The 14,045-nt window shown below is 37.8% G+C and overlaps 1 protein-coding gene and 1 long non-coding RNA gene across 7 annotated transcripts in view; one reads left to right on the forward strand and one right to left on the reverse strand.

Annotated features, from left to right (window-relative positions):
- Positions 1 to 14,045, forward strand: part of LOC140914770 (uncharacterized) — a 74,571-nt gene that overhangs the window by 46,601 nt on the left and 13,925 nt on the right. For all 6 annotated transcript variants that reach the window (XR_012159980.1, XR_012159982.1, XR_012159977.1 and 3 more), the window contains one exon: positions 13,497 to 13,756. This is a non-coding gene — a long non-coding RNA (uncharacterized LOC140914770). The remainder of the gene's footprint in view (positions 1 to 13,496; positions 13,757 to 14,045) is intronic.
- CCDC6 (coiled-coil domain containing 6) overlaps positions 1 to 14,045 on the reverse strand; it is a 63,760-nt gene that overhangs the window by 10,319 nt on the left and 39,396 nt on the right. The window contains exons 4-7 of the mRNA XM_073353393.2: positions 8,984 to 9,087; positions 6,764 to 6,924; positions 3,712 to 3,868; positions 1,882 to 1,982 (exon numbers count right to left, since the gene is read on the reverse strand). Coding sequence (XP_073209494.1) covers positions 1,882 to 1,982; positions 3,712 to 3,868; positions 6,764 to 6,924; positions 8,984 to 9,087 — 523 coding nt within the window. The remainder of the gene's footprint in view (positions 1 to 1,881; positions 1,983 to 3,711; positions 3,869 to 6,763; positions 6,925 to 8,983; positions 9,088 to 14,045) is intronic.

A 14,045-nucleotide genomic window follows, 5' to 3' on the forward strand; every position in this document is an offset into this window, starting at 1 on the left:
CTCAAGGTCCCTTTGATAGGGGCAGTTAATAGATTTATCAGTAGTATCACAGTTCTGATCTGGGAATGATGCACCAGGAAAGCAAATCTGCACCACCACTCTAAGTTTAGGTGAAGGAATAGTTAGAGATCTACTGCTTCTGAGAGAGTCTATGACAAGTCTGTCAGGTGCAGCGAGTGCTGCTATAGCCAATATGACTATGGTAGAGCAGTAGAGCTGAGCTATGGGAGCAAGGGGGTTTTGCTGCCAGGCTAGGATAGGTCTTCAGAAAAGCACCAAAAGGCACAGGTCAGAATAAGGAAAGTTCTGGTATGAGTAGCCTGGCCACTACCATTCCCTGGTGGCAGTAGCACCAGCATCCTCACCCACCAACAGTCCCTGGGTAGGAGCAACACGTGACCATGTCATGTGCAAGAAACATGTCTGAGGCCGAGTGTTACACATAATAAAGTTCTTTGCTCCCACTCCCCAAACTCAGCCCTTACAGAAGATTGTAACTACATTCCACAATGAAAGACGTTAGATTATCATGAACATGTATGAACGCATGAAGCTGGTTGTTCCAACATAATTATGCTTCTGTAATTCATTTTCAGAATCATAATATATATCAAGTTATACACCAAGAAGTGAAACACCTACCATTTTCCTGGTAATGTGTTTGAAACCACTGAGATGCAAGAAATCTGGACCATTAAGAATCAGAAAACAAGCCCAAAAATCACATTGCATATTTCTAACTTGGTATCATGTCATTTGAATAAAGTTAGCTTTAATGTTTACTTATAATTTCACCAGTATGGAACAGAAGCATTTGGAAACATTTTTAAAAGGTGGCATTAAACCCCAGAATTTAGACAAGTCCTATGTATTCTAGTAGACCTATATATTAATGTGTTTGTGTCCCATTTCACACTAATGCCCCATTGTGGATCAAATTCCTCTTACCCTAGTCACATTAATGGTCCCACTGAGCTCCATGGGTCAACTTGAGACTAGGCCATGCAGAATGTGTCTCATTATATACTAAAGAATTCTTGATCAACATGAAATAGCCATAACTTGCACCTTTCAGGACCCCTTATGCCCAAATATAAATGCTTTAAACAGAATATAAAATTAAGAGTAAATAATTATTAGTTTTTGGATTAAAATGTAAGAATCAAAGTATCTAAATTCAGTGGCAATTCATCCACTGTCCTCTGAAATTAGAGGAGAGGGTCTCAGCCAGAACAATATACAACTCAGAACATTTTTAATTAGCTTTTTTTGGTTATAATTCTTGAATATCAGTATTAGAAAGATTAGAAATCCTAATTTCTTATACCAATTGTTTTGACTGGCAGAGATCTGTACATGTACATTCCATTCAACTCTTATACTAGTCTATTAAAAGAGAAATGGAAAGAGATCTCATTTTGGGGAGAGCCAAACTTATTCAATATGTTCTAGATTAGTGAGTGAATCCCTCAAAGATGTTCTTGTTCAGAGTGCATTAGTAGCCTTATTAGTATATCCCCATAACTCCAGGAAGATACTAAAACTGCACAACCCGTAAGAGAATTTGTGTACTCACACTTTTAGAAAAATACAACTTCAGATGCTAACCACTTAATAATTGACCTTTAATGGACAATTATGGTGTAGTCTGGACATTCTAAAAAACATGCTGCATTATATCAAAATTTGTTCTAATCAAAATATGTAAAAATATTCACGTACTTGAAAAAGTTTTAAGGCAAAATTACTCTTTCATTTGATTTACTTTTTTCCAGGTAAGCTTTAATAGGCTATTTAAGCAAATGTAATACTATGGCACATTTTTACGTGATGCATACAAAAGTTTACCAGAAACTGGTTTATATAGGATTATATATTTACCAGGTGATATAGGTCTGCTAGAACTTGGTGAAGGTGTATACGGGATTGGACTGGACACAGTGCGAGGTCTTAATCCTTGTGCAGACATCTCATTAAAATATCTAACAGAAGAAGGTAAAGAACAATTAGATTAATTTTTTCAAACCCCAATACGTTTTAAATGATTTTCCGCAGCATTAATCTCACATTCTAAAATATACGTATCAGGTTAGCATAGAACCAGCCACTTTTGAATAATTCGACGGTGCCTGGATTAACATTAACCTTTCACTTCTGAAGACTTGAGTTCAAATACTGGCTTAATTTGCAATTGAAACTGGCCTCATCCAAGTCAGGGACCTTGTCTTGTCTATGCATTACCATCAGTGGTGCAATAAAGTGTTTTAGAGGAGAACGTTAATTTAGTCAACATTTTTGCATGTACCCTTTTCAGATTTTTGTTACTATGAGTACTAAAATTAGTGAGCACTTAATTAAGCAAAAGTTTAACTTTGAAATATTATACGCTTTTTGTCCAAACAATGGACAAAGAACTGCTAATCTAAATTTGGATTTTGACCAACTAGAAGTGCTACAGTATTTAATCTCTTCCATATAAAAATCACATCTAAGCTGAAACGGTATGCCACTTTTCTATTTAAACTGAGATATTAACCCATAAAACAAGGATAATGGAAAAGTAGATGCAAACAATTACAGACATTACTGAAGTGTATGTTTAATTTAGGTTGTCTTTTAGAAAAAGCTAATTGAATCACAACGGTGATACACTTCGTGCTACTGCTAGATGTTGCTTGCTGAATCTGCCAGGAAAAAAACAAATGCAAATATTGCCTTTAACCTTCTAATCTAGTCTTTGAAACAAAATATCTAACGTTTTGTTTTATTATAAGTTATGTGAAAGCTCAGGTTAGTTATTTTTAATACCAGAATATACGAACTCCCTAAGAACTTCTTCTTTCAGGATTAGTAGAATTCCAATTTATAAATTACCCTATTTCAGGTGCCCTCATACAGCTAGTATAATGTGAAACAGTGCAATAAAACTATATCAATACTGGCATAAGGTAGAGCCCAGGAAGAAACCGAAGTATTAGCCTTTGAAGGAAAGATGTTTTAGGACAAGCTTTAAGGTTCTCCCATGACATTATGATGCAAGACTGCAGTAAGATATCAACTGTTTCTATTTAAGACACAAAAACCAGCCACCTGTAATGTCCATGCAAGTCATGCAACTTTTTTTTTTTTAATAGGAAAAACCCCCAGAATCTTGTAATTCTGGTACTATGCCCAGTACAGCAAGAACATCTCAATTAAGAGTTCTCAGGGTGCCTAATCCTAATTTTGGTATCTAATGTTGCATATATGGTCCTCTTGGGACTGGCAGAACACTAGAACTTGCAACATTATACATCTTACAAATTACAATTTGCATAGGTTAAGGGTGCTGTAGGCTGCTCGACTCAGGAAAACACTTCATTTGTGAATTTATGTCCAGAACAAAGTTACCACGTAATTAGTCTGTCTCTCAAGTTTACATATTTATATTATTTAAATCTATATGCATATGTTGGTTGTAAAAGCTCTCCCCAATCTTCAAGTATAACTATTCTCCAGCTCACGGTAAACCTAAACCAGCCCTGCAAGAATTAAATCACACTCCTAAAAAGGATATGCTTAGAATATATTCTGTTGAAATTCTTTGCATTATTGTAGATCAGCTCACTTTCAGAGTTGATAGGTAGAAATATCAATATAAGAGGTTGGGTGTTGTTATTTTAGTATTTATACATACAGAGGACACAGATCTTAATGTTTGAGACCACAAACCTTTCATCATCCATTTCTAAGCTGGATTCACTTTCTGACAGTTGTCTGCATAGAGCTTCTCTTCGCTCCATCTCCCTCTGCAGTTTTCTTTGGAGCCTTAAATTCTCTTCTCTCATATGACGTTCCTCCTCTAAATATTGTGCCATCTTCTCTGAATCTGAAATTCCAAATTTGATAGCTCTTGATTAAACTCAGTTTAATGTATATGCAAGTATTTTGAATGTAACTTTCTTTACCCAAACATTTCAAATATTGCAAGAGAGGATGGCTCAGGCAATTGGTAATTCAATAGTCTTTCATCTCTAAATCACTACTTCAAAGTCTGTTTTGAAGTTGGTAGTGATCAAAATTAGTTACTAACTGATGGCTACTTGGTGAACTATGAAATTAAGCTTGCTTGGTCCTTTTACCCCCCCTCCCCCTTTTTTTTTCTCTTAACTGAACAGATCTGAAAAATACTGAAAGCTTCAAAATATCATTAACCAAATCAGACTTGTAGGAAGAAACATGAACAGAGATTTGCCCTACTGTAAAATTGAAATTTCATATTTATATGGACTTACATTCTACAAATGGAAGGATCTAAAATTTCAGAGCAAGGCTTATTTTCTTTTCAAATATTTTATCATTTTTAAGATTTACTATATTCATTTTAATGTTTAGTTTAAAATTAGGATATTCAAAATTTGTAGAATACAGTGTACACTGATCAACCAAATATAATGACAGAAATAAGTGTAAAGGGTTTTCTTCTCTAAAAACCACTGCAAATTACTACTCCCCAAGATGATTTTCCTTAGAATTATAGAACAGGTGGAAGAGAAAGATCAGTACACAGCCATACTCTGGAGAAAACAAACATTTAAACAACTTTTATTAAACGGCTGTTTCATGACTATTCCCCAGCATGCCTTCAATTAAAGAGATTTAATCCTGGAGATTAACCAGCAGGATGTCCGTCAATATTAAACGTCACCAAGTGAGTTAGTCTTTACTTCAAATAGCTGCATTTAAGTAAGTGGGCATTTAAGTTTGTGTTTTTAAACTAAGTCAGCTAATGTTAGTTAAGTGTGCTAGCATCACTGATTATCTTCAATGATTGAATAAAAATGATCAAAACTAAGTGTAAGACAGACTATAAAATATTTTGGGATGCTCTATTTTAGTAAAAAGGAACATATGACAAAGACTTCCACTTTGTGGGTATGATACATCATATTTTGAATTGCCCTTTAATTTTAAGAGGTGACCAGGTTTACGGTGCACATCTTGATTCTGAAAATATCTGGATTTTTTGGCATTCATAATGATTACTTATGTTTAAGGCTCCTGAGCAGCTTGGGCAGCTCCTGGGCCAGGCATACCGGTTGCTACTGGTGCAGTCTCGGGCCTCCCCACTCCCCAGCAGCAGGAGTTTGGGTGTAGGGGCCTCAGGGCTGGGGATTAGGGTAAGGGATGGTGCTTACCAGGGGGGCACTCCCTGCTGCCTCCACCCACAGGCACTGCCCCCGCAGCTCCCATTGGCCGCAGTTCCCAACTCCATGAGGAGGAGCTTCAAACAATAGGCTCCCTCTTAATCCTGGGTCTAAAGCTCCTGCAAATTGAGCACTTGACTGTCTGATGACCTTCTCCCAGGCACTAAAGATAAGCAGTGTGCGGATCGGATCGCCTCTGGGGACAGGTTTCCCACACCTCTTGCATGACTTAAACCCCTGGGACTGAGGCATCCACTGGTGTCTGGGGAAAACTAGAGGAGGGCGGGACCCCGCAAAGCAAGCTTAGCTTACTATGAAACTACAAACTACTGTAACTATAACTCTATGAAGCTATTTACAAGAAAGAAAAGGGAACCACTAGGTAGGCATTTGCGAATGCAAGAGACTGAGCTGCTCCAACGACTGTCACTGGCAGTCAGAAGGAGCTGAGCAAGTGGCGGATCGGCAGGGACCTATATACACAGCCATGAAGGCACCACTCCAGGGGGCTCCACAGCCGACACAACAGGTACCGCTAGGGAAAAAACCTTCTGACGATCATGCACACGATGTGCGCACACCTGTCGGAATGGACATGAGCAATCACTCGAATAAGAACGTAGGTGTTTTTGAAAATTTTACTGTAAATCAAAGATACAATAAGGAAAGAAACAGCAAAATAATGAAGAGTGCTTCAAGTTTAAATTAATCACCCTAGCATTTGCACATGAAGTATTCAGTATTAAAGGCCTTGTTTTCACTGTGAAGTTCTATAAGTGAAGGCTATATTGGAGAGTTTGGCAAGACTAACACTCCTTATCTTCTTTATCTGGCATGCACGACTAATATCCCAAACCTGTACACAAAGCCTCTGTCCAAGAGCACTCGTCTGTCTGTAAAGAAGGCCATTATCTCTGCAAAACGTTATTGCTCCAAAAACTGCATAGCAATACTCCAGTTAGTCTGCCAAGACTAGCATACGGTGGGAGGGAGATGACTGTCAATCCAATTACCAAAAGAAATTATATACCAACTGAGAGACTATGCGCCTTACTCTAGCTACTAGAGTCAACATCTTACACAAAGTTGTTAGCACTGATCAACTTAAAAATGAGAACTTCGTAAGATTTATAATGGAGGGACGAAGTTAAAATGTTGTATTCTGTAGACCACAGGAAGGGACAGGTAACACCTTCCCCTTCAGAGCTTATGCTCCAGCATGGTTTTGGAGCAGCTGTGTTGCTGGAATTCCTATCTTTCAAATGAAATGCAAAGTAGAGGACTGACTATTCGTAGTACAAGATCAAACAACATTTTTCACAACAGTAAAGGATTTAATCACAATGGCCTAGTCAAACTTCAATCTGAATATTAAGTTTTGTCATCTACCTTTAAATTTTAAATGGATGAGAACAGAAAGTGAAGAGTATCTTCTCTGCTCTCAAGGTTGGTGCAGTTCAAACAGCTAATAAATTTCAGTACCAACTAAAATTAAAAATATGTAGAAATTCCTTTAGGTGCATTTCAGTAAATTGTTAGCTACAGACTCCATTTATAGCCAAAGAAAGTTTACTTACGTTGTAACTGTGCAGCTCTTAGTTGTTTCTTTAACCTCTCTACTTCATTCTTTAAAAATCTGATATGTCGCATCATATTTTCTGGGGAATCTATTTCCATTGATATGTCTCGGGGTGATGGTGGAGCAGAGACTGGCTGGTCTAACTTCTCCTGCAAAATTCTGAATTAAAAATAATCTAGCTGTTAATTGTATTTCTGAAAGATAAGATCCATATACTTAGAAATAGTAACATTGTAATAGGTGTACCCACTTGCTCCAATTATGTTTTAATAGTATGCTTAAGTTTTATTAATGAATGTAAAGTTTATTTTGTCAAATGCCACCTGTTCGCTCTTTTGAAATTTAAGTGTTCAGATGCTGGTACTGTCAAAGTGTTTCTAATAGTAAATGCATACTATTTTGAAAATGAATAGTTTTTGTAAACCTCAGTGAAATAGCTTCATGAAAGCCTCAATTATACCCACTGTATACCCAAATTTCAAGAAGTATTTCATTTAAGTAACTGTCAAAATAGAGAGTTAAAAAGGAAACTGAATTTACAGGGGCAGAAACAAGATATAAAACATTTATAGCCTTGTTCCATTATTAATTTTATGTACTACACATTTAACTACTTTGGATTTATATTAATCCCCTCCTAATTCTCTTAAGTAACTTCTCAGCAAATTCAAGGCCAACTCTTGTGGTACATTTATATTTGTGCTATTTGATAAAGAACTCTTTCCTCAAAGATAAGAGATCAGAGCACAGCAACATTCATAAAGTGTACATTAACACTTTTTCCCGGCACTATTGATCTACTGAATATATGCATTCACAGACTGTGTTGGAGAAAAGTAAACTAGACACCGTTTCCAAAATAGGTATTCTATTTAGTATCCCTGCACAGAAAAGTATTTCACATCGTATTTCTATAGCTAGGGTTTCAAATTACAGGAAGCCTAAATTTAAATACCTGGAATCTGTCTTAATTATTAGGGTTTCAGGCACAATATGCTTTTCGTATAAAGTGAGCTCTGCAATAGAATGATGTGCTACATAAAGGTTCTTGAAGTCAAGGTAGAGAGGAATCTGCCAGCATGAAAATATGAAATTGTTCTCTATTAGACACACACTGGGCAAAGTCAAACAGGAAACTATGCAGCTGAAGCTGAACACAGGGATAAGACAGCATAAGCCCTAGATAGGGGCCCATTCTTCACAGAGCTTTTGACACTGGTATGAGAGATATGGTTTTTTAGAGCATTTCCCATTAAGCGGGCTACCATTCAAGACAGAACTATAAGGACAAATGTAAACTACTTTCAATGGTATTTTTAAACCCTGGGCTTTTTCCTTACTACTTGTATTGCAGAACTTCCCAGAGGCCCAATCAATAATCAAAGGCCTCATTGAGGTGGATGCTGTACAGCTGTGTAACAGAAGAGTCCCTGGCCCTAAGAGCTTATAAACTTATGCCCTTTTTTGATTTTCTATGATGTATTATGAGGGTCTAAAAGATTTTTTGAATTTTTTTTAAATCATGAATATATCAGGAATGTCAAACCTGAGTGTCCCTACTTTTGCTGAAGAACCTCTGGGAGGTCTCAAGAATATTAAATGTGAGCTGTAACACCCTTACAGCAGGGAAAGATTGTATAACATTATTTTAAGAGAGCCTTTGGTTAAAGATTCATCACTGAAATTAAAAAGCTGTTAAAAGACAAAACAAAGTTTAAAAAAAAATGATGAAAAATATCTTCTCCCAAATTACTCAGTTCTCTCTTCATTCTTGTGATATCACAATTTTACTCATCCTTAAGTCAGTCTTCCAGGCTACAAGGGACCTGACTTTCTTATGGGATAAACAAGCAGAAAAGAAAAAACAAAACACTTTCAAGACTTCTTTATACAAGATAAAGCAGCAAAGAAAGGGTACAAGCCCAGTTATTTTCTTTGCAGGTCACCTTTTAAAATAGCATTAAAATCAGCCTATCAGCAAATAGTAAGAGAGCAAGTTTGCAAGTTCCTCCCTGGTTTCCCAGTTCCCTTGTTTCTTGTACTACTACTTTTTAGGAAATTTAAGCAGCCAAGTATGTGATACATTGTCTCTTGTAAACAAGTAACTTTTGAAATGCTGTAACTTCTATGCCTTTGGCAGATCAAACAAGCCTGTTGCGACTGAAAAATGAAGTATTAAATGGTGTATCTATAATAATGAACACATGACAAGACAAACCGTTTCTCTGCTTCAAGTTTATCCATCCTCTTCCAGAGACGATTCACTAGTGCTTCTTGTTCTTGTTCCAATGTATTTTCAAGGTCAATCTTCTCTCGTCTTAGCTGAGGAAGAAAATTGTTCGGTGAAAAAGATAGGAATTGACTTTACTGTGTAAGATTTTTATTCTGGAAAGTTTAATATTCAGCCTATTGCTAAATGTGGGGGGAAAAACTGTAGAATCATTAAAACAAATAGTGAATAGCGTCAAAGTAAATGGAGATCATGGAACCACATCAATACAGGTATGTAAACTGCCTTAAGTGTGCATTGCCTTTTCTCCCTACAGGGACCCCTTCTTCACAGAACCTCTCATTCCCAAGTTTGGGTTGCTTTGTCTTTTCCCATACCACAGAAAGGCAATGTGGCCAGCAAGTGAAAGGATAGGTCCTAGCAGAGACACCACTCATTGCATATGTCACAGTAATTTTAATTGACAGTGTATTCACTGCTTACACATCTACTGTATATACAATTATTTTTATGGGTAATTTTAAAAAATAATTTAAAGTGGAGAATTAAACAACAAAAGCTGACACTACAGAGGTTTATGTTTGCTTGACATGACAGGAAAGTTGTGTGCGTCACAGGTAAACGCAGAGAGCAATGAAGAAAAGTGGTTTCTCTGTTTTTAGATAACTGTTATAGAACCAAATTCTAATGCCAGCAGAAACTAGGGTACATAGAGTTTCTCAGTTATCAAATGGCTATTAAAAGACTAGTAACCATTATTGATCCAAGTATGAGCTACCAGAAAATAGGAAAAATCCAGCACATCAAAATATCCCAAAAGAAGCTGGACAGTAGTCAGTTCTGGATGAGAATGCATTGCAAGTTCAACAGGCACAGTTGTAACTGTGAAGACATCGAAGTTCAGTAGCTCTGAAGAGAAAAGTAACAGTAACGAAATGTACTTAGGCTTTAATAGTTTGCCCTTCTATACCACTTTCCATCTGTTGATCTCAAACCAACCAGATACAGTGGAGTCGGATCTTACGTGGGGATTAGGTTCTAAAGTCAGCACGTAAGGCGAAAATCACGTATAGTCAAATTACCCTTGAAAATCCCTTAAATCGCCCATAAAATACAGTATACTGTACATGGTTTGTGTATACATTCCTGTACAGTAATATGTATAAATGTATAATGTCTACAGTAATGTACAGTATATAATAAAGAGTAGATATGCAAAATATAATTTTACAGTACTGTATTTTTAATTATAGAGGGGTAATTACAGGGGTCATCACTGCTTGATGTCAATCCAGGTGACGGAGAGCTTGGGTGATGGAGAGCTAGTTGTAGACGAAGTGGTTGGCTCTGGTTCAGCTTGAGAAGTTGATTGCATAGGCTCATTTGCTGCTGGTTGTTTTTCCTTGAAAAACATGGTGATCAGCAACTGTCGCTGTTGTCTCTTGAGCTGCTCAAACATTTCTTGATATGGTCTCAAATTGTCCGTAATACTACTTGTGATTTTGAGGCTTCATTCCACAGAGGGATCGTATTCCGAAATTAAATCATTCCAGTATTTTGCTCCTTGGAACACTTCAGCAAATTTATGAAGATTCCAACTTGCTGGCTCTTCCTGTTTGTCATCATCATCTTCGTCTTCTGTAGATGATTATCAGTTCCTCTAAGTCTTCGTTACTTAATGTTTCTCTATGGCTCTCAATTAATTCTTCAATTTCCTCCTCAAAGATGTCAACGAAGCCATCACCACCCACTTGCCTGGCCACCTGAACAATGCATTTCACTTCTTTGTCAATGGTTGGGAAATCCTTAAAATCATTCACACATTCTTTCCAGAGTTTTCGCCCACATGTGTTGGCTGTTTCAGGCTTGATTGCATCCATTGCCTATTTAATATAAGTGATGCAATTGGCAATGGTGAAGGACTTCCAACTCTCCATCACATTAAGATTGGGATCAACATCCATAGCGCTATGTATCCGTGAGAATGTAAGCCTCGTGTACGTGTCCTTGAAACAGCAAATCACTCCTTGGTCAAGAGGCTGGAGGTGGTATTGGGGGGGGAGAAAGACGACTTCAACGTCGTTATACGCAAACCGGAGTGCCACAGGGTGGCCAGGAGCATTGTCTACGATCAGCAACACTTTAAAGTCAAGTCCTTTCTCTTCAAGGTACCGCTTGACCTCCAGAATGAAACACTTGTGGAAACAATCCAGAAATAATGCTGCCATCACCCAAGCCTTTTTATTTGATTGCCAGAATGCAGGCAGGAGATTTTTGTTCTTGCCTTTTAGGGCACAGAGATTTGCAGCCCTGTAGAGCAAGCCGGGCTTTATTAAATGCCCAGCCGCATTGCCACAAAACAACACAGTCACACAGTCTTTAGCTGCTTTGAAGCCAGGGGCTTGTACTTCTGATTTTGAACTGTAAGTGCAGTTGGGCATTTTTTTTCTTTTTCCCCAGAAGAGCCCAGTCTCGTCAGCATTAAAAACTTGTTCCGGAAGATAGCTCTTTTCTTCTATGATTTTCTTTAATTGTTCGGGGTAGGCTTTTGTTGCCTCTTCGTTGCAGATGCAGCTTCACCAGTCGTCTGCATGTTTTTGAGGTTGAAGCAGTTCCTAAAACTGTTAAGCCAACCTTGGCTGGCTTTGAATTCCTTCTCATCAGAAGGCTATCCTTCTTCAGCGGGAGGTTTGAACAGCACATAGAGGCTAAGAGCCTTTTCTTGCAATGTGTTGCCATTGATAGGCACACATTTACGGTTCATGTCTTCCAGCCATAAGTTTAATGCCTTTTCAGTCTTCACTAAAGTCTTATCACGCACCTGGCTTGTCAACTTAGCAGTTTTTGGAGCACTTGATGCCACGGCTTGATGAATTTCTCTCTCTTGAATCTTGATGGCACGGATGCTAGATTCGCTGTGGCCATATTTACGCACCATGTTGGAGACCAACATACCATCTCTCAATAAGTTCAGCACAGCCAGTTTTTCCTCCAGCATTGGAACAGATCACTGTTTCTTCAGTTGAGCACCAGATGAAGTAGTTGGCTTGCGTTTAGGGGCATGTTGTATTGAAATTTTATGTTGTATGAAAAATATGTACAGTATCTTTAAACACTAGAATCACACTCAGTGCGAGATGCTCACACTATGAGAGGCATGCAGGAACTGAGACCGACTGAGGGAACAGCAGATTCACTTCTCTCATCTCATGCTCACTCCGGGGCATACACTCATTGAGTGGAATGGTGGGCAGAATCGCCTGCACTATTTACAAGTATCTTGTTCTTTTTCTTTTTTTTTTTTGTCGAGCGTGTATAGTTGAATTTGCGTAAATTAAATGCGTGTATGATGTGACTCACCTGTACTAACACCACACCTGATGTGGAAATAAATTTTCTCATTTTACAAATGGGAAAACTGAGGAACAGAGATTATGATTTGCTCACAGCCATTCTGCATATTTATGGCTGAGTCAGAAATTGAATCCAAATCTCTTGAATCTCAGACCTGTGCTTTAGCCCTTACATACAGTGCACCCTTCCTGTAAGACAAGTGAATTGTCATTATTAATAAATTAATTCAGATACCAAAGCAAAATTAGATATTCAAGTGCTTCATGAAATAGTTTACCTTCCAAATACAAGTTTTTTCATCAAAGCTGAGTACAAAATTTGTTACTGCTAATGAAAAGACTATTGTATTCAAATCATGACTTTTTTAAAAATGATAATAAATATCTCTATCATCAGTTAAAGAAAATAAAAAAACTGAAGGAAGAACTAATAAGCCTTTCCTTTGTATTTGTGTGACAGAATCTTTAATACAGACAGTTATTTTTTAATTTTAAAAAGTGCTTTTGAATTGAGATTCTAGATTAACAGTTAAGGAAATTTATACTTAATACAACCAAAAGTCAAAAGAAACAGTATGTTGCAGTAAACATTCAAGGCATTAGAATGTGGATCCACATTAGAATGTGGATCCTGACTCTAGCAAAAGCTGAAGATATACACTGAAAGTGTTTAGCACACTGCTCTTTAGCCAATTCCTCTCTCCAGTGCTTGGAAGAATACAGGACATTCTGAGAATTCACTCCTCCCTACCCCCAAAATTACCACCATACACATTGTTACTACACCATGAAGGGAAGTTTAGATCGGACATTAGGAAAACTTCCTAACTGTCAGGGTGGTTAAGCACTGGAATAAATTGCCTAGGGAGATTGTCTAACCTGATCTTAAAAATCTCCAATAATGGAGATTCAACGAACACCTGTCAGGGGTGGTCTAGATAATACTTACTTCTGCCATGAGTACAGGGTAGTGGACCAGATGACCTTTCGAGGTGCTTTCGAATCCTATGATTCTATGATCACCTGATGATAGGGGGTGACTACAGATCAGCTGTTGCAGTACAGTGGTCTCTGCATCACTTAATTCATACAATTCAGATTACATTAATCATATCTGAACTCTTCTTTTAATTGCTTTTACATTTCAGGTACAGCCTAGCACAACTGAAAAAACCTTATGCGAGGAAAACAAAGTAATATAAATTTTCTTCAGTCAATCAACAATTACCAACAAACTCAGATTCCATCAGACACTAAAAATAAATGAGCCTTGCATCATGCCCTGAAGGTCAAGAGACAGGCTCTGATGGACTCCCAAGTGAAGTGAACTCCAGAAGCAAGGGTCCTCAGCCATGGAGGTTCCACTGCCACGAGTGCACCTGCAGCAGCACAAAGTGTTCAAATACAGGTACGGAAAGCAAATATCTCCTTATAGACCTTAAATGCTGGAATGGGACGTACATAAGAACAGCCATATTACTCCATCTAGCCCAGCATCCTGTCTTCTGACACTGGCCAATGTCAGGTTCCCCACAAGGAATGAACAGAACAGGTAATCATCAAGTGGTCCATGCCCTGTTGCCCATTCCCAGCTTCTGGTAAACAGAGGTTCAGGACACCATCCCTGCCACCCTGGCTAATAGCCACTGATGGACCTGTCCTCCATGAGCTTATCTAGTTCTTTTTTGAATCCTGTT

The sequence above is a fragment of the Lepidochelys kempii genome, chromosome 7, assembly GCF_965140285.1.
Source record: "Lepidochelys kempii isolate rLepKem1 chromosome 7, rLepKem1.hap1, whole genome shotgun sequence".
Lineage (NCBI taxonomy): Eukaryota > Metazoa > Chordata > Testudines > Cheloniidae > Lepidochelys > Lepidochelys kempii.